The following is a 25,735-nucleotide window of genomic DNA, read 5'->3' as shown; positions in this document are numbered from 1 at the left end:
ATCCCACATGCCGCGGAGCGGCTGGGCCCATGGGCCATGGCCGCTGAGCCTGTGCATCCGAAGCCGGTGCAACGGGAGAGGCCACAACAGTGAGAGGCCCACGTACCACACACACAAAAAAAAAACCACAACCATTATGGATATGTGTCCAGTATGAAAAAGGAGCATTCAATGAACAGAAAATTGCCATATAATTACACTGCTGAGTCACTATTTATTGGGAGTTACAATGATATCAATGAGTATGGGGGTTCACATCTACTGTTTAAGCACCTCTGAGTCAAAGAGAATATATAATGTTTTTCCTTCATGTTCATTGCTTTAATCACTCCATTCATGGGTAAATCCTCAAACATTCAGAAAGGACCTTGGCGTGGAAGTATGGGAGAATGAGTAACAAGAGAGGATAGCTCAGTAAGATAGTCTTGTAATAGGACCAGAAATAACTCAGCCTATCTATGACAAAACACTATAAAGTATTTAAAACCAGAGGGAGATAAAAATTGTAGATTTTACTCAGCAAAAATGCAGCCATCATATACTTACGGAAGCTACGTTCACAAAATCATCATCTGAGAGAGTTTCCAACATTTCAGAGACAGATGTTCGGATCAGCTTAAGTGTCAATCCACTAACACTCCCACTTCTACAAAAAAATGAGTCCACACATGTTATTGAGCATGTAGTTAATTAACATCATACACCCTAAGGAAATGCAACTTATGCACTGACTGTAGATAATAATATTCAAATAATTTTGTCTTCAAAAAACCAGTAGTAGAAAAAGTCCTATTATTGATAGCAAGTAGAAATAAATTACAAAAAATCTTGTCTTTCTATCCTACAAGCATCAGAATGTATATTTTTCTAACTACAATGATAAAAATCACATGTCAAGTGACAGCTTTAAGAAACTGTGGATACCCATGGCATATTCACTTATTGAGGAAATATACACTGAATACCAGCTCTGTTAGCCAAGTTAGTAGTGAGGGCTACAGAGGTTAATAGATACAGTCATTGCCCTAGGGAGCTCATTGTTTGACTTGATTAAACCAATAATTATGAAGCAGCATAATAATTTGATAATAGATTTGTAAACACAATGCTTTGTTTTATATCCTAAAGTAGATATTCTCTCGGGTTTAGTCTTCATTTTTCTTGTCTCTATGTATTTTATGATCCTGAATGACCTCATCTATTTGCAGGGCTCATTTCTAGGCAATTAACTTCCACTTTTATGTCTCTAGTTCCCAACTTTTCCCCAGTTTTACTTTTCTAGTTGTTGTCAGATGTTCTCATCTATGCCACTTTGCTTCTGTCATCCTTCCACTTGAAATTCCACTCTTTCCTCTCCCTTCCCATTCCTGCCTTGTTAAATCTTAGCTATAAGGATTCAATTCCAATTTTATCTCAATGAAGTCTTTCCTGACACTTTAAAATGAAATGTGCTCTCTCACCTATGTGTTCCTTCAGTGCTGCGTCATACTTTATACCTCTCACTTCATACAATTGTTTTAATTTACTGATGTGAATATGGTTTAATTTCACTAATACATTTGAATGATCTTTGAGATCAGGGACCATGTCTTAATCATCTCTGTATCATCACATTGTATATAGGATACCCTCAACACATTTCTGTTGAAATAATTTTTTAAAATGGCATTACAACTTCATCTACATTTTTATCCCACTTGGTATCTGACATGGGTTCCAAAGATTTTAATAAAAGAAATTATTTCAGGAAATTAGCATATATCCAATAGGATTATAACATATTGCATTACCATTCAGATTTATACTTCAGAAGAATATCAAGGATTAGCATATGTACAAACTCTATAATAACTTAATTAAAACAAGATGAAGTTTAAATGCATTGTAACAAATGAAATGAGATTTAATATCTGTTACATTTGTCAAATTCAGTTATCTTCTCTTTCTCAGGCAAGGTTATAAGATTTTAAACTTGTTCAATTCACATTATAATGGAGAAATTTTCAAACGCTGACACTATCCTGTGAAATGAATTTAGTTGCCTATACAACGTTGGATTCTGTTTCTTCCAGTGGCAAAGAACAGACGAGGGTATACTTTTATTCTCTCAGGGAAAATAATAGAAGCATTTTATACCTCACGTTTTTAGTTCCTTGGTATTGCTCTTAAAAACTAAATCTCCAAAGCAGGATATATTCTTCGCTATGTTCTACAGTTTCATCTTCTATCTTACTGGAAGATTACACACACGCGCATGCGCACACACACACACCCTAACTTGAAGCAATGTGACAAAAAAATAAAATGACCAATATAAAAACTCATGAAATTCTTTCTTGTATTTCAGCATTGCCCTTGAGAAAGGCCTAGTATTGACATTTAATATGTAATATTTATCTACTGATATTTTGTGGCCAATCCCTAAAAGATATTTGAATCATTAATAACTAAGTGCCAACTAATTATTCTACTATTTTGGAGGCAGAAACAGCTTAGATTTAGCAACCATGTACTTTAATACTGTTTAAGATATAAAGCAAAAAACTGGAAGCAAATCAATAATTTTGCTCAGACATTAGAACCAAGCCATAATTTTCAATTTTGACATAGATTCCTCTCATTTTCGGTAAGAGAATTTTTGTTTCTTTTGTTACTGCCTTAATTTGATTTATTTGTCTGGATATAAAAGCCATCATAATTATTCCTTGCCTTTTTTTCAACCTATTTTCTAGTCCCAACCTACTACTGTTATCTAAAACTCCTCCCTATATTCTCAGTATATGAAAATTATGTAATATTTAACTACTCACACGTCAACCAGAATAAGCATGTCTTTAGGAGATGCAGCTCCTTGGATGTACCTGTAACAAATATCATACGAATAATTTTTTCTCTTGTAAAATATCAAGCATTGATATTTGTTGAACTGCTATTTACTAATCTCTGAGATATTTTCCAAGCAAGGCCCTTCCATTCTATCTAGGTAGACGATGATCTTTTATTCACAATTCTGTAATATCAACTTTAGAAAAGCTACATTGAACATAATAGAAATGTCAGAGGCATAATACATAACGTATGTTTTACAGATATTTATAACAAAGGAATAAGAGATGTGCTTTAATACTAGGAGCAAAAGAAATTAACTTCTGGAAGAACATTTCCCTAAAAAAAAAAAAAAAAAAAAAAAAAAGTTACCTTAAATCCCATTTTGCTGACCACAGGTTCTAAAAGTCACTCTAAAGAATAATAATAGGGCTTCCCTGGTGGCACAATGGTTAAGAATCCACCTGCCAATGCAGGGGACACGGGTTTGAACCCTGGTCCGGGAAGATCCCACATGCCATGGAGCAACTAAGCCCGTGCACCACAACTACTGAGCCTGCGCTCTAGAGCCCACGAGCCACAACTGCTGAGCCCACGAGCCACAACTACTGAAGCCCTCACGCCTAGAGCCCGTGCTCTGCAACAAGAGAAGCCACCAAAATGAGAGGCCTGCGCACTGCAATGAAGAGTAGCCCCCGCTCACCACAACTAGAGAAAGCCCGTGAGCAGCAACAAAGACCCAATGCAGCCAAAACTAACTAACTAAATAAATACATAAATAATAATAATAACAAATAATAAGATTGTATCATATATTTAAACACACACACAAAAACCCCGCAAAAAGAGATTAGTGGTCTAATCTGACAAAGGGAAAATAAAGACTGACAAAGGGACAATAAAGTAATTAAAAACAATATATAATGTTACTTCCAAGAGTTTCAAGTAGTGGTTCTCAGACTTTATAGTATCTTAAAAATCACCTGGAGAGCCAGTTCAAAATGCTGATTCCCACACTCAACCCCAGCCCTACGGATTCAGAATCTCTGCACGTGAAGAGACTCAAGGAGAATAGTTCAGCCACTGTAGAGATAAACTTAACTACAGGTGAATGATCCCAAAAACTCATGTTGACTGGCCACAGGCTGATGGGAAGTGGGGACCTGCCTTCCCCAACAAGAAGAGCTGCATCTGAACTCAGTGTTCTACTTATTGTCCAAGACTCTAACTTTAACTTCTCAGAAGCCTGCCAGATAACTTGCCAATAAGTTTTCAGGCAACATTCAGCACAATGAGTAACTATTCAGGACTGTATGTTCATGAAACAGAGTTTACAGCTTGCACTCAAGTTTGTTTTTCTATTAGAAGGTAAAACGGCAGGGTTGCTGGGGTATTCCAGTGGAAGGCAAATCTAGTTCATGTCTAGCATCTTGACAAATGGTCCTGACATGCCTCTCCATGAGGAAGGTGGAGGACAGGATATTGTCTGTCTCTTCTAGTTGGAATCTAGTTTCTAAGTTTCCGTGGAAACGACTGGTTCCTGAACCCGAATCATGTGATGTCATAGGTCCACTCAACAACCCATGGCTCCAGAGCCACTAACTTAGAGAAATATTATCAAGAATAATATGTGGATTAATAATACCTGGTACTATTATACATGGTTGATGTTTATGTAAATTGCTACTGGGACGTTTAATAGGGCATTTTAAAAGCCTTAAATACGTTTCTTTGAATCAACTATTATGTGTCTTAGAATTTGTCTGAACCCTAGCAAAAAGTCAGAAATAACCTAAATGTCTAATAATAGGGGATTTTTAAAATAAGTTACCATCTGGTCATTCTTTTAAAATGATGTTACTGTGTCTCGTATGAAAAGGTATTGATATGAAAGAGTAGGTTACAAAGCACTATATTGTATAACATGTGAACTCATTAAAAAATATAGAGCCACACATTTAAATACATTAAAACAATGAATTAAAATGCACGAGTTTAATAATTGTTTCCCAGTGAGTGTAATTATGACATATTTGGTATTTTTTGATTCATATGTTAGGAAAATGAGTTTATTTAGTAGTAAGGAACAAATAAACTTTTTTTTTGGAAAAATGAAACTTAAGCTATATGACTATAACTAGGGGCAGCTCTTACCTTAGGGCTAGTTCTCATTAGTTAACCACCAGAGGCAAACTACATTCTACTCTATCTAGATGTTGATTATTAGAGCCCTACTCCAAGCAAACTGGGAGACTTTCAACAGAAATCCCCACCAGCTAAAAGAAATTTAGAAATGACATTGACTATAAAACTTAAAGTAGTCCATTTGAAATGCATTTGATGAATCATTTCGACAACTTCATTATCATTGCCCATTGAACTCATCATCTTCATTTAGCTTTAACTGTTTTAAAGTATAAATGTATAAAAAATTCAAATGTATAAAAGGGAAAAAAAGAGGTTTTTAAATAATCAGACAATATTCATCCTAATAATGGAAAGATTCCCTCCAACTTTTTAACCAAAAAAATAAAAAGGAAAGAAAGAAAAGAAACCTTATTTTGTCTTTTTCATCTTTTCATGGCTACCCCAAAATTCTTACCATGGTCTCCTGCGTACATCATAAAGGTCAATCTTGTTTGGAGTTCTACTGTTATCAACCCATGGAGAAGCTTAAAAAAAGAGAGAGAGAGAGAGAGATAGTGAGTGAGAGACAGCAAGAGAGTGAGAGAGCGAGAGAGAAAATTTAAATTTCAAATAAAGAATTAAAATCAAACTATTGGGTTGGCCAAAAAGTGCCTTCGGTTTTTAAGTAAAAATAAAAGACACATTTTTCATTTTCACCAAGAACTTTGTTGAAAAACGTATTCACCCTTTTGTTCTACTACTTTCTGCCATTTTTCAGGCAACTTAATAATTTCATTTTCCTAAATTTTTTTACCTTTTTGAGCAAAGAACTGTTCCAGGTGCCTTTTACAGTCTTCCAGGGAATCGAAATTTTTTCCATTAAGAGAATTTTGTAAAGACCGAAATAAATGGAAATCCGAAGGTATGATGTCGGATGAATCAGAACTTCCCAGCCAAGCTGTAACAGTTTTTGCCTGGTCATCAGAGAAACATGTGGTCTTGCATTAACCTGATGGAAGATTATGTGTTTTCTGTTGACTAATTCTGGATGCTTTTTGTCGAGCGCTGCTTTCAGTTGGTCTAATTGGGAGTGGTACTTGTTGGAATTAATCATTTGGTTTTCTGGAAGGAGCTCATAACAGAGGACTCCTTTCCAGTCCTACCATTTACACAACATCACCTTCTTTGGATGAAGACTGGCCTTTGGTGTGATTGCTGGTGGTTCATTTCACTTGTCCCATGATCTGTTCCCATTCCACATTATTGTACAGTATCCACTTTTCATTTCCCGTCACAATCTGTTTTCTTTATGTTTAAGTAGAGAATCGCATGTGGAAATACGGTCAAGAAGGTTTCTTCGCTTAACTTACGTGGAACCCAGACAAAAAAGCGATGAACATAACCAAGCTGGCGCAAAAGATTTTCAAAGCTTGATTTGGATATTTTGAGTATGTCGGCTCTCTCCCACGTGGTATAATGTTGATTGTTCTCAATTAAGGTCTCGATTTTATCGCTATCAACAACTGGTCTACCTGACCTTGAAGCATCGTCCAGCAAGAAATCTCCAGCACGAAACTGCACAAACCACTTTCGACATGTTCAATCAGTCACAGCACCTTCTCCATACACTGCACAATTTTTTTTGCATTTCTGTTGCATTTTTACCTTTTTTGAAATAAGGAAGCATAATATGCCGAAAATGTTGCTTTTTTTCTTCCATCTTCAGTATTAAAATGGCTACACAAAAGTTCACCAATTTTTATGTCTTTTTTAAATGCACGCTGATATGACAGCTGTCACATACTATCCAACAAAATTGTTTCGAATGAAGTTAAAGACAACTAAGTGCTACTAGAGCCATCTTACAGAAAAAAACTGAACAGACCTTTTGGCTGACCCAATATTAGATTTTATCTAGGAAAGTAATACTCTTAAAAGTCACAAAGCACCAAGGACACATTCCACTTATCCACAGTAATGTTAAAATGGGAGATACCATTTTTATGCCCTTAACCTTTTTTTTTTTTCTTTTGCGGTACACGGGCCTCTCACTGTTGTGGCCTCTCCCGTTGCAGAGCACAGGTTCCGGACGCGCAGGCTCAGCGGCCATGGCTCACGGGCCCAGCCGCTCTGCGGCATGTGGGATCTTCCCGGACCAGGGCACGAACCCGCATCCCCTGCTTCGGCAGGTGGACTCTCAACCACTGCGCCACCAGAGAAGCCCCAATCTTTTTCTTTTTTAAAATTTAAAACAACACAGCAATACAAAAGAAAGTTGTATAAGTCAATTTTTTTTCATATTATTTCAGAAATAACTTGTTCACAATTGGGATTTTCTAGGTGACAATGAATATGTTTTACCAGGTGTCCAGAGGTTATACATTTTCTTTCTTCTCTACTAACAGAAAAATTTACCTTAAAAGAAAATTTATTTGCCACTAATGGAAACTGTACTTACAATTATTTGATCCTTATATTTTCATTCAATGTTATACTATCTTGGTCTATAAAAAGATTGTATTTCTTGGATTGTTATCACATAATAGCATAATTTTTTAACATTAATTTGATAATGGCCAGTCCATTTGAAATTATCATTTAAAAGTTAAATTATAATTAACATAACTGCACAAAAACTTTTCCTGATATTTATTTGAATGATCTGAAGTAATTCAAGTACAGATTCAAGAACCTTCTGTTAGGGGACTTCCCTGGTGGCACAGTGGTTAAGAATCTGCCTTCTAATGCAGGGGATGCAGGTTCGATCCCTGGTCAGGGAACTAGATCCCACATGCATGCCCCAATTAAGAGTTTGCATGCCACAACTAAGGAGCCCACTAGCCGCAACTAAGGGGCACACGTGCTGCAACTAAGGAGCACAGCCCACAAGCCTCACCTACGGAGCCCACCAGGTGCAACTAAGGATCACATGTGCCACAACTAAAGTAGCCGGTGAGCTGCAACTAAGGAGCCCAAGAGCCACAGCTAAGGAGCCTGCTTGCCGCAACTAAGACCTGGCACAACCAAAATAAATTTAAAATAATAATAATAATAATAAACTTAAAAACAAAAGAATCTTCTGTTAGTTTCAGAGCCGTTATCATTTTGCAGTAAAGAGAAAAATAGGACATCTAACTATTGCTTTTTAAATGCAATTAATTTATACTATTCTAATTAAATCTGTACTTTAATTAAAATACTTTACAAAGCTTTATACACACACACACACACACACACACACACACATACACACACACCCGTCAGACCCAATGGAGAACAATAAATGCTGATGAATTGGATGATAATTTTATGCTGAAGTCCTCCTCTCCTTGAACACGTTTAAACATATGACTCTTGGGAAAATTCCTAATAATAATTCATATGACTTATGCCCTTCAATCTATTTTGTCCTTTTATTTATTGAGAAATGATGAAAATTACATAGAAATTTTCTGAGAATCATGTTTATTAGCCAACTAAGATAATTTGGTCATTTAGGATATGTCAAAAACATATACTACTTAGCCTCTCCTTGACTGTGAATTTTCTTTCTTATTAGTGGCTATATTATAAAACGGTTTATTCATTTTAAATGACTAATCACATTTATAAGAAACAGTTAAGTTTAAATGTAGCACTCCCCCAACAACCATTTACTGATACAGTCAATGCAACTGAAATGGTAAATTTACTTTAATTCTTTCCATTTGCATTTGCAGAAACTTAGAGCCAGTGAGATAAAATGACTTTTTGTGTGTGTGTGGTAACACTAGTATTAAGCAAAAAGCATGCAGGCAGACATGTCAGTTCACTTTCAACTATTATCTAACTCCTCAAGATAGGGTCTTTGTAATAACTACATATTTAAATAACTTTTATTCTTCTTTTAGTACAATGTTATGCTGATTGTACATTTATTGCTTCAGCTCCGAATTCATCCATTTATCTTGTTCTATTTAAATATCTCTGGGTCCTTCAAATATTTTTCTTTTACCCACAAGCACAATCTTAAGCTTTGTCCGCAGATGAAGAAAGAAAGATGTTGAATGAGAAAGTGGTTTTTGATTCCTGGTCTGGTTTGTTTGCTCAAACGCTCTGGCAGCAAATGTAGTTTTCCTGGTGTTTGGCTCCTGCAGTGCTTGAGTATTCTCCAGAGCTTGTGGGTAGCTTCTCCAGACCAAGGCTTCTGGAGAACTCTCTGGTTCTCCATCAGTACCCCCAGGGATTTTTGTAGTGGAGAGCCTCTGATGAGACACCAGGAACCTTTTAGAGGGTGAACTTCCAGCAAGTCCAACCAGTGTGACACTGTGGTACCTTCTCTGCCATTTGGCGGATCACAACCATGTCCTCTGTAAAAAGATCTGCATCTCAACCCAGGGGCACTGGGGGACCAAAGTCTCTTCCTTGGGCTATTTCTGCCCTATGGGTGGTAGTTATTATATTATATTAAATTATATAATATTTCACCTGCTAGTCCAATATTATCTAGAGTTCTCTATACTTTTAGCCAATCCCTCCTTAATCCCCGCTATAGTTAATAATTCTTTATTAAAAAATTAACTTTTAGGACTTCCCTGGTGGCATAGTGGTTAAGAATCTGCCTGCCAGTGCAGGGGACACGGGTTCAATCCCTGGTCCGGTAAGATTCCACATGCCATTAAGTAACTTAAGCCCGTGAGCCACAACTACTGAACCCGCGAGCCAGCCATAACTAGTGAAGCCCGCACACCTAGAGCCCTTGTTCCACAACAAGAGAAGCCACTGCAGTGAGAAGCCTGCGCACCACAACAAAGAGCAGGTTCCGCTCGCCGCAACTAGAGAAAGCCTGCGCAAGAAACGAAGACCCAGCACAGACAAAAATAAATAATTTAATTTAAAAAAATAAAATAAAACTATCCTTAAAAAAAATTAACTTTTCCTATTCAAGACATTGTGTTATCTCTCTCCTGACTGGACTCAGGCTTACATAAATATTTGATGAGTTGAGAAGTGAGATTAATTACCACCGCCAATATAATAGTGGCCATCATGAGTTGAAAGTGGTCAAAAAACTGGAATATGAAAGCCACGCTTAAATTAATTTCTGAACTCTTTGCAGAGCACATTCACCTAGGATCTGTTTTCAGTATAACTGCTAATTGAAATGAACTGTGATATATATTACTATGTTCTATAAAATTTATTTCTTTAAAGATAGAAAAAAGGGCTATAATTTACAGTACGAGCCAGACCATTACATTTTAACATGCTTTATAATCTTAGATGGTTACTATTTAAAAATATTAATAATGTTGCCTTAGAAGTCTGCTGAGACATTTACTATTAGGAAATATCCCTCGGTTACATTACATTATTTATATTATTTTAAAATTAAATAATGTAGTTTCTTCTGTGATATTATTAATTAGTTTGTTGTAAAATCCCACTGTGGTACTTACATGGTACGTTATATATATAGGCTCAGAAATATGGAAGGTCAAAATAGTAAAAACAGATAATAACCATACACTGCAATTCCCTGAAATAATGTTTCATAATGAGGTATAATAAAGGCTCCATGAAAGGAAATCGGAGGTTCTACAGTCCCTGTAAAAAGTGAAATGTCATTCATTTTAGATGTCCCTTTTGCTTTCCAATAAGATTTTGGAATGACAGGAGAAAGGAGTGGAAATGACAGCCTACAATGTGGGCATCTCATTTCTGAATGCCATCATTAATGGTGATAATGATCATTTATGCTTTTTTTCCTGACAAAAAATGAACTGTGGGTGTATCTGACTAAATCTATCTGATGACATTTCTACTTCACATTACATTTAGGGTGTGCTATGTCAGTATCAAACCACTGAGTTAAAAAAGGTGTTTACCTGTACGTTAACTTAGGATACTGAAATATTCTTGAGAAAGTATGCAGATTGTAGAGGCATTTTCTAATTACTATGGTCTAAAAATAATAGATTATCAATTTTTTTTTTATTTCTGCTAGGAGACAATAAAGTACAAAATGATGAATTGAGGGCTGATTCTCTTGGTAGAAACACTATTTCAAATGACATCTAATTGCATTTCCAATTAACTTAAAATGCATTTTCTAATTCTAAAAGACTTCACATTTTTAGTCTCATGGAAAGACAAAAAAAGTAAATTTCACATACCCAAAAATGCCTATAAAAACCAACCCTGTTTCTACTGCCTGGATCTAATTTATGTTATGTGAATCGTTTTTTTTAGGCTCATCTCAATTATCTCCTATGAAGTATTAGTCATGGTTCTGAATTGCTAGTCAAGATAATGAATTTGGACTGTTCTTTTAAGGAAAAATTAATTCAATAAATGTGTACTGCACAGCTCACAAAATTTCCTGGAATCTAAGTGTTGCTGTGCAACTACTACCATCTCAGTATGGATTCTACACAGTCCCTAATTTATCTGCATCATGGCTCCCCCATCAAGGGTCAGGTACATAACAGAGTGAGGGTTATGTACACATACCGAGGTGCCAGTGCCTCTTGGAAAGCAAATAGCTGTCCTCTTCAGATTCTGAGGCAGCAGATAGGCTCTGCTCCCCAATAAAACATTTAACCTGGGAAATACCCTAAACATAGAAAGAGAATTGTTTATTAGCTATGGTAACACAAAGTGACTTGAGCAATCTCAAATCTTCTATTTCTGCACAGTAAAGCTTCTTTCTTTCTCATACAGTGGATTAAGTTAGATATTACTAGTCACAAGGCATAGATTCTGCTCCAAACAGGTATTCAGAGACCTGTAGCTGGTGCAGCTTTTGAATTCTTCAATGCTTGGTTTCCAAGGTCACCTAGGGCAGTGATATGCAGCTGACAGAGGGAGGGAGGAAGTTCCAAGAAGAAGGAACAACCAAGTCCCGACAATCTTATATTTCAAGTGACACATATTTTACTTTCACTCATATTCTACTGGTAAGAACTACTCACATGGCCCTACATAGATACAAGAGTGGTCCTGGCTAGGCAGTCATGCCCAAAAGCAAAACATTAGGCTGGAATGGGAGGAGAGAACTTTCGTAGAGAGCCAGGAGCCTCTGACACAGGTCCAGATAGACAATTTAAAAATGAGTAATGTCCACTACTATAATAACATCCAACGTTCTGTTCTCAGCAGTGTTGTCAAGTAAGCCACCTTTAAGATGAGAGAGATGCGAAAGGGCTAAATACAGAGAACCCAGTAAATGTATAAGATGTTGAGCTTAAGAATGACTTCTAGACTAAATCTTAGGGCTGGGGTGGCTTGCATAGGAAACTCGCTAGAAGAAAAAAACTGGAAGCCAACCAACTGTTGTCACTGATATTTGTGTTACCAAAGAAAGCACAAACCTAGTCTGCAGAAATCTTGCAATCGTTGTGAATCCTAAAGCAGTTTTTGAGCTCTAAACCTGCACCAGAAACAGCAAGGTATGAAAGCTGTTTAACACCAAGCATGCCCCTTTCACATGTGCTTGAAAGGGTTACAGACAAGAGAGTTGCAACCACAGAACACTACAGGAAGCAGTCAGATGGGCTAACCAAGAAACTTTATGCAGGAGTAGGAGGTCTATATGTTTCCTTGCTTGGAGGATTATGATACATACCATGGACCAGTGACCAGTGATTGCTCTCTTTTTCCCACTCTCTTCTTCCATATGGAAGTTTTGTGTTGTTTTTGTTGTTGTTGTTGTTGTTGTTTTAGGTACGCAGGCCTCTCACTGTTGTGGCCTCCCCCGTTGCGGAGCACAGGCTCCGGACGCACAGGCCCAGCGGCCATGGCTCACGGGCCCAGCCGCTCCGCGGCACGTGGGATCTTCCCGGACCGGGGCACGAACCTGCGTCCCCTGCATCGGCAGGCAGGCTCTCAACCACTGCGCCACCAGTGAAGCCCCCATATGGAAGTTTTTATTGTCATCCAGAAGACAGCACCATTGCCTATTAGATATCTGGTCAGTGATGGGAATAGGGCAGAGAAAGTAACGGGTATTCTGCTGTGTTGTTAAGTAGCCAAATTAGGAAAAGTCATACCCACATGATGGAGAGAACTGCATGTGACCCGGAGATCCTGAATTTTGAGCTGGAGGTACCAACTTGTTGCGACTTTGGATCATCTCCTGTGGAAAGGAAGTGAGTATGTTCTATGTATGGGAAAGTGTGCACAGATACTTCCACTCCCAGAGGAACAGACTGCGACAGGGCTTTGAAATACACTTTTGTTTTTCCTTCTGGTAAAAGTAACCCTAAGGTTTTAGTTGGTTGCCAACAAGAAACTGTACTTCTCAGTCTCTTTTGCCAAGGTGGGGTCATGTGATAAAATTTTAGTCAATAGCATGTGAGCAGAAGTGATACATGTACAATTTGAGGGTCATGCTGCTTGCCTTCCAGGTTTTTCCCCTTTACTTTTGGCCTCAATGGTGGATGTACTAGTGTTGATCCAGTTTTGATCCTACAGATGAGGGCAACAACCTAAGTAATGGCAGATAGATGGAACCCTCAGTCTCTGGAAACCTCATGGACCAGACTTAGCCCAAACAACTGGTTTACCTACTAAGTAGGAGTTCTACCTGAGAGGAATATTTATAGCCTCTGTTATGCTAGCCATTGTGTATGGAACTGAATTAATAGCCTGAGACAGGTCAGAACTTTTCCCAGTGACATAGCCCAAGTCAAGTTTTAAAGCTCGGAGAAAGTGCAAGAGGCAAAAGCTTCATGGAATGTTTGAAATCTATTTCACTATTTTTTCTTATATTGTCTTCTTAGGAGAGTATTATTTTGGCCCTAGGAAACTGCTTATTGCTATATAATATTTGTATTGCTAGAATCTAGGCAGTTGTGATGTCTGTCTTATCTTTCATGGATCAATGATGAATTTCAGGGTACACATATGCTTCTGAGCAGTAACTGGTCCCCAAACAATAATCATTCCCAGATCAAGTTTTCAAAACCTGAACGAGTGAAGCTTTACACCGTAGGACCACCAACACGATCCACAGGCTGAAGGCAGTCATTCCAGCTGGGTAAATGCTAGTAAGAAGAGCCTCTTCCCTTGTCCCTTCAAAATTTTCTCCTATGACTGGAAATAACCTAGCATAGCACTTAAGAGATAAGTTTTAGAGCTAGTCTACCTGGATTTTCATTGGTTAAATTACTTAACCTTTTCCAGTAAAACGGGGGTAACCATTTCCACCCCCAAGGGTTACATGTAAGATTCAATTATTTATACACGTAAACATTTAGAACTAGTGTTGGCACAATAATAAGCACTCCATATGTGGATATTTGAAAACAGCATCACTGAGTCACTGGAATTACTTATCATAGGTTGTAGATTTTTTAAAATAATAGATTACTATAAAATGTGCTTAGATTTTAACTATGTAAATGCATAGTCTTATGACCAGGGATTGGAACGTCCTACCCCCTCTCCCTGATGCAGGCTGGTGTCAAACAGTCAATAAACTTCCTGGGAATCTAAAAACTGACTTCACGAGGTTAACCCAGAAACCCCTGGAGAATACTGGCAGAAAGAAGAGGGCAGGATGGGAAAGGTGTGTAGGCAGGGGCACAGATAATGGTAACTCAGTTTCTTATCTGCATTTTCCCCTTTGTTTCATTTTATTTAGGAAGTGATTCTCTGAAGTTCTACTGTGATAACTTGTTTTCAGCTCTGATATGATCCTGACTTGTTTATCTAGCTTAATTCAGCAAATCCCTATTCTTCACTATATGCAAGGCCCTGCCTTAGGTGCTATGGGGCATGCACACACACATTATAGATATAGATACAGATATAGATATAGATATAGATTTATATACCTCTTTACCTGCAGTTACTTATATTGCCATGCTTTTTAAAAAAGAGCATATGGGGCTTCCCTGGTGGCGCAGTGGTTGAGAGTCCACCTGCCGATGCAGGGGACGCGGGTTCGTGCCCCGGTCCAGGAGGATCCCACATGCCGCGGAGCGGCTGGGCCCGTGGGCCATGGCCGCTGAGCCTGCGCGTCCGGAGCCTGCGCTCCGCAACGGGAGAGGCCACAACAGTGAGAGGATGGCGTACAGAAAAAAAAAAAAAAAAAAAAAAAAGAGCATAATGAAAATAAATTCTGAAGGAAGAAAAAAATTGATAGCTGTTGTAATCTAGATAAAAACCAAGTTGTCTGACAGAACAAAATAAAGAAAGATTGCTTTTAGGAAAGGCTGCACATGTCTGTATTCTAGTTTGAATGATGGATAAGATGCATATGACCAGAAATGGGGGTCTGGGATCAAAGCATATAGAGATAGGAAAAAAGGGGGGGCAGGTTGTAGAAAATAAAATGAAATAAGAGTTTAAAAAGGGGAAAAAAGGCAATTTGGGGTACATGGTGAGGGTTTAACTGTACAGTGAGAGACAAAACTCTAAATGTAGTCTGGGTTAGAGTTTTTGGATGGTCTGAAGGCCACAGCAAGTGAGCCAAATGCCATTAAGTGAACAGTTCCAGACTGTTTAATGTTACTGGAGAAGTGATAATCTAAGTTAACTCCAGATAACTTTTTAATGAATTCATTAGATGTCTTTTTGCATTGTGTGTTAATGTCTTCATACTTTTTCTGTCTCATCTACCTGTGAGCTCCTCCAGAGCAAAATTCTCTCCTACTGGTATCTGAATCCTTAGGATACCTCAATTTCTTCAGAAACAGCAGTTTTGCTTGTTCTTATCAGTTTTCCTCCTTCCAACTCACACTTGACTATATTGACATAATCAAATTCTTTTTAGATTTTTTTTTTTTTTTTTTTGCGGTATGCGGGCCTCTCACTGTTGTGGCCTCTCCCGTTGCGGAGCACAGGCTCCGGACGCACAGGCTCTGCGGCCATGGCTCACGGGCTTAGTTGCTCCGCGGCATGTGGGATCTTCCCGGACCAGGGCACGAACCCGTGTCTCCTGCATCGGCAGGCGGATTCTCAACCACTGCACCACCAGGGAAGCCCTCTTTTTAGATTTTAATACTGTTTCTGAGCAATGACACTTGAGGTTCATTGATAGTGTTATATTGGCTTGAGAGCGCCTTTGGTATCTCCACTGTAATATGTCCAGAACACTTCTCTAATTTATAGAAAAATAAGCATTGGAAACTCACATATAGATACACAGTATTAAAGCCAAGAATAAATCACCATAGTTTTAAAAATTAAAGCACTTATTACAATATGATTTGCTGGTAATTCTGTAGATGTCAGATAGACCAAGTAAAACATCTCCATTTAACAAGGGATATTTGTTTGTCAACAGAAGTAACAGATAACAAGGTCAACTGTGTGGTTAAGTGAAATATTCCATAAAGTAAATGGTACACAAAGACGTAATCATTTAGATGGTCCATATGTAGTTATTAGCTGTGGCTCAAAAATAAACTTGAACACAGCAAGTTCTATGAAGTAAAAGATGAGGAGGATTTACTGGAAAATCATTGCAGATGTGTGCTACATAGAGAAAAATGTGAACTCCAACAGAGAAAAAGCTTTCTGTTTTTGCAAGCAAATAAATCCAGTTAGGTGATGATAATGACATTTTTATAAAAACAAACAACGATTCTACAGGAACAAATTTCCTATTTTTATGTCAGTAAATCTTAGATAATAGGGTAAGGATATATTTCTTAGAAATTTTATATTTGGTATAACTGAGAGAAGTACTTAAAAAGCCTGAATTTTTGACAAAATGTTTTTAATTTTTAATAAAATATACTGAACATAAAATGAATTACATATCAAAGATGGTTCTATGCATCTAAAAATGGACAGCATAAGGTATACAAATTTAGCAATATATCAAAGAAAAAGGAACAGAATGAGATATCTTAGAAGTTACAAAGAGCTAAGGCTTTTTAACTAAAGTTATTCACATATTTTATATACAGTATTATCCCCCATCAAATTAAGAGCACCTTCCATTTTCCTATTAGCATCCTGCTTAACTGCTCACACCTGTGAAATCATTTCATCAGTTTAAGTGTGACTGGATCCATAGGTGATTGCAAAGTTAGCAACTCTGCAACCCTTACATGCGAAAAATAAGACAGACTCAGGTAAGAGATGAGGTTACGTAAAAGAAAACAAAAATAAGGCTACAGAAATACCTCTGTAAATCAGGATCATGTGAGAATTTCAAAATAATATATTATTTTGTATATATATAAGATGTGTCCCTCAGACAACAAAACTGATTAGAAAAGCAAATCATGTACTTCAGAATATAAACCTTGTGCTTGGGTGTAAATAGAATTATTGTGGACTCTCCTGTCAATACATCAAATTTTACTATTCTAAGTCAAACTCATCATTTTAGTCCCAAAATAAAAATATTTCTGATATTTTTTTTCAGTAAGCATTCTCATATCCAAATTAAAAATTAGTCATCTTAACTTATACCCTATGTCTGTCACTAAATTCATGTATTCATTTTTATGTTTTTCTCATTTTATTTTTTCTTATTGAGCTATAATTCAGATATAACATTGTGTAAGTTTAAGGTACACAATGTGTTGATTTGATACACTTTTATGAGGGCTAAGTCAGACAGAAAGACAAATACTGTATGACATCACTTATTGGTAGAATCTAAAAAAGCCAAAACTCACAGAGAGAGTAGAATGGTGGTTACTGGAGGCTGGGAAAAATGAGGAGATGTTGTTGGTCAAAGGGTACAAGTTTCCAGTTAGAACACAAATAAGTTCCGGGGACCTAACGTACAGCATCGTATACAGTTAATAGTGACTATTGCTAGTAATACTGTATTATATACTTGAAAGTTGCCAAGAGAGTAGATCTTAAATGTTCTTACTGCAAAAAAGAGATGGTAATTATCTCTGGTGATTAGCAGAGATGTTAGATAACACAATGCTGGTAATCATTTTGCAATATATAAGTGTATCAATTAGTTTATTTTTTTGGTAAGGTTTCTAATACCCTCATTTTCATAGCCAAAGATTCTTCTTTTCTAATTCCTATTTTCCCCTTGTTCAGATATTTAAAATTCCACATCTGACCACTATAATAGCATGTCTTCTGGTCAAGGTTTCCTAAGTATTTCTCCTTCCAATCAGAATAAACACCGCTTTAACCATAGTATTCCACTGCCCTCCCAAACATGGCATTTTCCTACACATTAAATCCCAGACAAATCAGTCTAACATTCAAGGCCACATAATCTGTCACTACTAAACCTTTTTTTTTTTTTTTCCTGCCCGCGCCATGCAGCTTGCGGGATCTTAGTTCCTCTTCCTGGGGTTGAACCCGTGCCCTCAGCAGTGAAACCGTGGAGTCCTAACCACTGGACTGCCAGGCAATTCGCACTACTAAACCTTTTGATTTGAAATCACTCTTTTTCTGTTAGATACTATTAGATTAGATGGGCTCCCTAACCTCCAATAGTGCTTGTTCATGTCCCTGTTTTTTTACTTTATGCCTTTCTTCCCCCTAAAGAGGTTTTTGCCTTTTCTACTTCATTGATTTGATTTTCAATCCATAGTTTGTAAACGTCTCCAATGACTCTGGTCTATAATTACCTTGACTTTTTCAAAACTGTAGCAAATCTACTGCTACAGTCTGTCTAATTTATTTGACATTTAATCATTTAATGATTTGTATTATAATTTAAATTTCAAGATGTATAAATTCTGACTCCCTAATTTTTTCACAGAGCAGAAACAACTTATTTTTAAACACAGATTTGCACAGAGGAACCATGACAGAGATTTTTTGTCCCCCAATATCTCTTCTCCACTTCCTCCTTGGTATAGCTTGTGCTTTTTAGCTGTGTACATGGCGTCTTGAAGCTAACTGTGACCATGAGACCACTAAACTCTGGCCAATGTCACGTGAAAGGCTTTGTATGACTTCCAGAAAGTGCCTTAAAAAGGAAGGGAATACTACTCTTAGTCCCTTAAGAAAAAACACAAGCAACAGTGGTGGACACTGCAGCAGACAATCTACTCAGAGGATGACAGAGAAATGATAGGAGTTGTCAACCCCTTATATGTGAAGCTTCCTTATCAGTCCTGGTCTCTGTAACTGATATTCTTTGACTTGAGTGAGAAACAAACCTCCATAGTGTTGAAATCACCATTGTTTTGGATTTTCTTTAACCGGTAGCTAATATTAGTCCTAACTGATACACTAGACTTTAATCATTATTAGTATAAAAAAACCAATAAAGTAATCATTTCAACATAAAGTGTATTTATACAGCAATCAACAAATGTAATTAAACATATTTATAGTTAAACTTTGTATCCATTCACAAATATCAAAAGTAAAAAACAAAAATACAGGTATTTTTTAAGGCAATTGATCAACGAAAGCAGTACATTCATAAATGCCCCAAAATGCTGAAGATCCACTGTTATCTTGTTTTCTTCAAAGCAACCAGAGAGCTATCAAACACTCCCTTTTAAAATAACCAAAAAAGGATTCTTTGGACTACTCTGTCACTTGCTATTTGCTGTTTAAAACATTTTTAAAGTATTTTCAAAAAGAGTTAAGCAGCTCAAGAACAACTGGCTATCCACATGGCAAAAATATGTCCTTCTATATACTTTGCACACAGGTCCTTTTGCATTTTCTTCTAGAAAAATCCTAGCAGATACAAGAACAAGGAAGTGTCTCCTTAAGGAAAATTTAAAACTAATTCAACATATGCTAGGTTCCTGTACTGTAAACCCACGTTTTTGAAATGAACAAATGAAGGAGGATGAAGAAAGAACAAATGATAAAGAAGATATTTTAAAAATATAATATGTTGTTTTTGGATGGAATGTCCTATAAATATCAATTAAGTCCATCTTGTGTAATGTATCATTTAAAGCTTGTGTTTCCTTATTTATTTTCATTTTGGATGATCTGTCCATTGGTGAAAGTGGGGTGTTAAAGTCCCCCATTATAATTGTGTTGCTGTCGATTTCCCCTTTTAAGGCTGTTAGTATTTGCCTTATGTATTGAGGTGCTCCTATGTTGGGTGCATAAATATTTACAATTGTTATATCTTCTTCATGGATCGATCCCTTGATCATTATGTAGTGTCCTTCTTTGTCTCTTGTAATAGTCTTTATTTTAAAGTCTATTTTGTCTGATATGAGAATTGCTACTCCAGCTTTCTTCTGATTTCCATTTGCATGGAATATCTTTTTCCATCCCCTTACTTTCAGTCTGTATGTGTCCCTAGGTCTGAAGTGGGTCTCTTGTAGACAGCATATATATGGGTCTTGTTTTTGTATCCATTCAGCCAGTCTGTGTCTTTTGGTGGGAGCATTTAATCCATTTACATTTAAGTTAGTTATCTATATGTATATTCCTATTACCATTTTCTTAACTGTTCATGGAACATTCTCCAGGATTGATCATATATTGGGTCACAAATCTAGCCTTGGCAAATTTAAGAAAATTGAAATCGTATCAAGTATCTTTTCCGACCACAACGCTATGAGACTAAATATCAATTATAGGAAAAGATCTGTAAAAAATACAAACACATGGAGGCTAAACAATACACTACTTAATAACGAAGTGATCACTGAAGAAATCAAAGAGGAAATCAAAAAATACTTAGAAACAAATGACAATGGAGACACAACGACCCAAAACCTATGGGATACAGCAAAAGCAGTTCTAAGAGGCAAGTTTATAGCAATACAATCATACCTTAAGAAACAGGAAACATCTCGAATAAACAACCTAACTTTGCACTTAAAGCAATTAGAGAAAGAAGAACAAAAAACCCCCAAATTTAGCAGAAGGAAAGAAATCATAAAGATCAGATCAGAAATAAATGAAAAAGAAGTGAAGGAAACAATAGCAAAGATCAATAAAACTAAAAGCTGGTTCTTTGAGAAGATAAATAAAATTGATAAACCATTAGCCAGACTCATCAAGAATAAAAGGGAGAAGACTCAAATCAATAGAATTAGAAATGAAAAAGGAGATATAACAACTGACACTGCAGAAATACAAAAGATTATTAGAGATTACTACAAGCAACTGTATGCCAATAAAATGGACAACCTGGAAGAAATGGACAAATTCTTAGAAATGCACAACCTGCCGAGACTGAACCAGGAAGAAATAGAAAATATGAACAGACCAATCACAAGCACTGAAATTGAAACTGTGATTAAAAATCTTCCAGCAAACAAAAGTCCAGGACCAGATGGCTTCACAGGCGAATTCTATCAAACATTTAGAGAAGAGCTAACACCTATCCTTCTCAAACTCTTCCAACAGATAGCAGAGGGAGGAACACTCCCAAACTCATTCTATGAGGCCAACATCACCCTGATACCAAAACCAGACAAAGACGTCACAAAGAAAGAAAACTACAGGCCAATATCACTGATGAACATAGATGCAAAAATCCTCAACAAAATATTAGCAAACAGAATCCAACAGCACATTAAAAGGATCATACACCATGATCAAGTGGGGTTTATCCCAGGAATGCAAGGATTCTTCAATATACGCAAATCAATCAATGTGATACACCATATCAACAAACTGAAGGAGAAAAACCATATGATCATCTCAATAGATGCAGAGAAAGCTTTTGACAAAATTCAACACTCATTTATGATAAAAACCTTGCAGAAAGTGGGCATAGAGGGAACTTTCCTCAACATAATAAAGGCCATATATGACAAACCCACAGCTAGCATCATTCTCAATGGTGAAAAACTGAAACCATTTCCACTAAGATCAGGAACAAGACAAGGTTGCCCACTCTCACCACTCTTATTCAACATAGTTTTGGAAGTTCTAGCCACAGCAATCAGAGAACAAAAAGAAATAAAAGGAATCCAAATAGGAAAAGAAGAAGTAAAGCTGTCACTGTTTGCAGATGACATGATACTATACATAGAGAATCCTAAGGATGCTACCAGAAAACTACTAGAGCTAATCAATGAATTTGGTAAAGTTGCAGGATACAAAATTAATGCACAGAAATCTCTGGCATTCTTATACACTAATGATGAAAAATCTGAGAGTGAAATTAAGAAAACGCTCCCATTTACCATTGCAACAAAAAGAATAAAATATCTAGGAATAAACCTACCTAAGGAGACAAAAGACTTGTATGCAGAAAACTATAAGACACTGATGAAAGAAATTAAAGATGATACAAATAGGTGGAGAAATATACCATGTTCTTGGATTGGAAGAATCAACATTGTGAAAATGACTATACTACCCAAAGCAATCTACCGATTCAATGCAATCCCTATCAAATTACCACTGGCATTTTTTACAGAACTAGAACAAAAAATTTCACAATTTGTATGGAAACACAAAAGACCCCGAATAGCCAAAGCAATCTTGAGAACGAGAAATGGAGCTGGAGGAATTAGGCTCCCTGACTTCAGACTCTACTACAAGGCTACAGTAATCAAGATAATATGGTACTGGCACAAAAACAGAAATATAGATCAATGGAACAGGATAGAGAGCCCAGAGATAAACCCACACACATATGGTCACCTTATCTTTGATAAAGGAGGGAAGGATATACAGTGGAGAAAAGACAGCCTCTTCAATAAGTGGTGCTGGGAAAACTGGACAGCTACATGTAAAAGTATGAAATTAGAACAATCCCTAACACCACACACAAAAATAAACTCAAAATGGGTTAAAGACCTAAATGTAAGGCCAGACACTATCAAACTCTTAGAGGAAAACATAGGCAGAACACTATACGACATAAATCACAGCAAGATCCTTTTTGACCCATCTCCTAGAGAAATGGAAATAAAAACACAAATAAACAAATGGGACCTAATGAAACTTAAAAGCTTTTGCACAGCAAAGGATACCATAAACAAGACCAAAAGACAACCCTCAGAATGGGAGAAAATATTTGCAAATGAAGCAACTGACAAAGGATTAATCTCCAAAATTTATAAGCAACTCATGCAGCTCAATAACAAAAAAAACAAGCAACCCAATCCAAAAATGGGCAGAAGAACTAAATAGACATTTCTCCAAAGAAGATATACAGATTGCTAACAAACACATGAAAGAATGCTCAACCTCATTAATCATCAGAGAAATGCAAATCAAAACTACAATGAGATATCATCTCACACCGGTCAGATTGGCCATCATCAAAAACTCTAGAAACAATAAATGCTGGAGAGGGTGTGGAGAAAAGGGAACCCTCTTGCACTGCTGGTGGGAATGTAAATTGATACAGCCGCTATGGAGAACAGTATGGAGGTTCCTTAAAAAACTACAAATAGAACTACCATACGACCCAGCAATCCCACTACTGGGAATATACCCTGAGAAAACTATAATTCAGAAAGACTCATGTACCAAAATGTTCATTGCAGCTCTATTTACAATAGCCAGGACATGGAAGCAACCTAAGTGTCCATCAACAGATGAATGGATAAAGAAGATGTGGCACATATATACAATGGAATATTACTCAGCCATAAAAAGAAATGAAACTGAGTTATTTATAATGAGGTGGATGGACCTGGAGTCTGTCATACAGAGTGAAGTAAGTCAGAAGGAGAAAAACAAATACCGTATGCTAACACATATATATGGACTCTAAGGGAAAAAAATGTCATGAAGAGGTTAGTGGTAGGACGGGAATAAAACACAGACTCACTCGAGCATGGACTTGAGGATATGGGGAGGGGGAGGGGTGGGCTGTGACGAAGTGGGGGAGTGGCAGGGACATATATACACTATCAAATGTAAATTAGATAGCTGGTGGGAAGCTGCTGCATAGCACAGGGAGATCACCTCTGTGCTGTGTGACCGCCTGGGGGGGTGGGATAGGGAGGGTGGGAGAGAGGGTGATGCAAGAGGGAGGAGATGTGGGAGCATGTGTGTATGTATAACTGATTTAGTTTGTTGTAGAGGGAAAACTGACACACTATTGTAGAGCAATTATACTCCAATAAAGATGTTAAAAAAAAAAAATAAAAAAATAAAAATAAAAATATAATATGAAATTTAGGAAATTTTTAGTTTTTTTCTTTCTTTTTTTTAAGTGCAACTAATTATCTAAAGAGTAAGCTACCTACATTGGCATTTTAACAAGCCACTAAGTCCTGATTACAATTCCAATTACTACAGTAATTGGTACAGTTTCAAGAGACACTAATAGATGAAATGCATAGTTTGTATGTACAGTTTTTATGATGCATAAAAATTCACAAAGTTGATAGCTCTTGAAAGCAGTTTTAATAGCATTAAGGTTAATTTATATAAATCAATTAAGGGCTTCTAAAGGAAAGCACTCATAAATTAAACTGATTGTCCAGTCAGCACATATTCAATGAAGATGTCACCAGACACGGGTTCCAGCTTCAACTCTGCCATGAAACAAGCTGTATAACTAAGGTAAGCCCCTCTAGTTATCCTACAGAACAAAGACTGTGAACTTAGCAAATGCTAAACATCTAAATGCATAAGTAAATAAAGATAGTGTCTGCCCTGGAAATCACATTCTTCAATCATCCCAAATTACTGTTGAAGAAATAGGTTCAGAGATATAACATGACTTAGCGAAAGTACACACCTATGCTGATGGCAGTTTTAATACAAATCAAGAACTTCTCTTCCCTCAGTATAATGTTCCTTCTATTATCACACAGCCAGCCTACCTACCTTCTAATTTGGAGAGGAGAAAAAGGAAGATGGGAGAGGTGGAGGAGGAGGAGAAGGAAAAGAAGGAGAACGAGGGGAAAAAAGAAGACAGACATATAAGTCATTTTTATAGCTTATTTCCATACATATCAATCAAATTAGAAAACAGACAATTTACTGATATTCAGGCTAAGGACAGATGTTAGAGTACAAATTCCCACTAATTACCAAACTGCTATTCAGAATCACTCTGCAGAGGTGCCTTTATATTATGTCAGCTCTAGAGCCCTCCTTATATGGAAGCAGTAATTGTCTCCATGCAGTTTGAACAACCTAATAAATGGAAATCATGAGGGTGGCTAACCATCACTGACCTTCTCCTACACATTTTAGCAAATAAGAAACATATTTAATTCCTTTTTCCTCTTAACAGTTATACAATTTAACCATTTTATCCTCCTTGTTTCACAGCTCAAGTCTGTGACTGTTTTCCAAAGCTTACCACCGCTTCAACTGATGGCAGCAGGATTCATACCCAGGCTATTGGGTATATACCTGCTTAACCAACTCACATCACGTAGCCCTGTTCTAAGTAGCATCTTAACACTGACCAAGACTATTTTTTTAGACTCTCTTGTGAGTCAGAGAATTCTAATTTCTACAAAACACTTTATTTACAATAATGTGGCAACATTTTTTAAAGGTAGTTTACAGAATTTAAAAAAAAAAAAAAAGACAATTACAGAATTCTACATTTGTATTGGGTTGGCCAAAAAGTTTCCTCGGGTTTTTCTGTAAGATGATATGGAAAAACCTGAATGAACTTTTTGGCCAACCCAACATTAATATATGAAATAGATTGTTTGAGCCTCACAATTCAGTGAGGTAGTGGGGAAGTTGATTTCTCATATTTTCTCATAAACTCAGAGCCTGAGAGATAAAGTTAACCAGTTTAGGAAAAAGAAATACAGGACACCCAGTTAAATTTGAATTTTGATTAAAAAAGCACACATTTTAATGTAAATATTTCCCAAGTATCTCATCCTTACACTAAACAATTCTTCTCTATCTGAAACGGAATTTTAATTGGGCATCCTTTATTTTACCTAGCCACCCTACAGAGAAGTGACTTAACTAAGGTTATCATCTAAAA

General features: G+C 36.8%; 1 protein-coding gene across 13 annotated transcripts in view; it reads right to left on the bottom strand.

Moving 5' to 3' along the window:
- The window catches only part of CACNA2D1 (calcium voltage-gated channel auxiliary subunit alpha2delta 1), a 505,873-nt gene that overhangs the window by 116,526 nt on the left and 363,612 nt on the right, over nt 1-25,735 (bottom strand). For all 13 annotated transcript variants that reach the window (XM_067042722.1, XM_067042717.1, XM_067042716.1 and 10 more), the window contains 3 exons: nt 5,429-5,498; nt 2,811-2,861; nt 547-646 (listed from right to left, as the gene is read on the bottom strand). In XM_067042722.1, the coding sequence (XP_066898823.1) occupies nt 547-646; nt 2,811-2,861; nt 5,429-5,498 (221 nt within the window). The remainder of the gene's footprint in view (nt 1-546; nt 647-2,810; nt 2,862-5,428; nt 5,499-25,735) is intronic.

The sequence above is a fragment of the Kogia breviceps genome, chromosome 9, assembly GCF_026419965.1.
Source record: "Kogia breviceps isolate mKogBre1 chromosome 9, mKogBre1 haplotype 1, whole genome shotgun sequence".
NCBI lineage: Eukaryota > Metazoa > Chordata > Mammalia > Artiodactyla > Physeteridae > Kogia > Kogia breviceps.
Note: the sequence above shows the minus strand (reverse complement) of the source record. Positions and strands in the feature narration are given on the sequence as shown.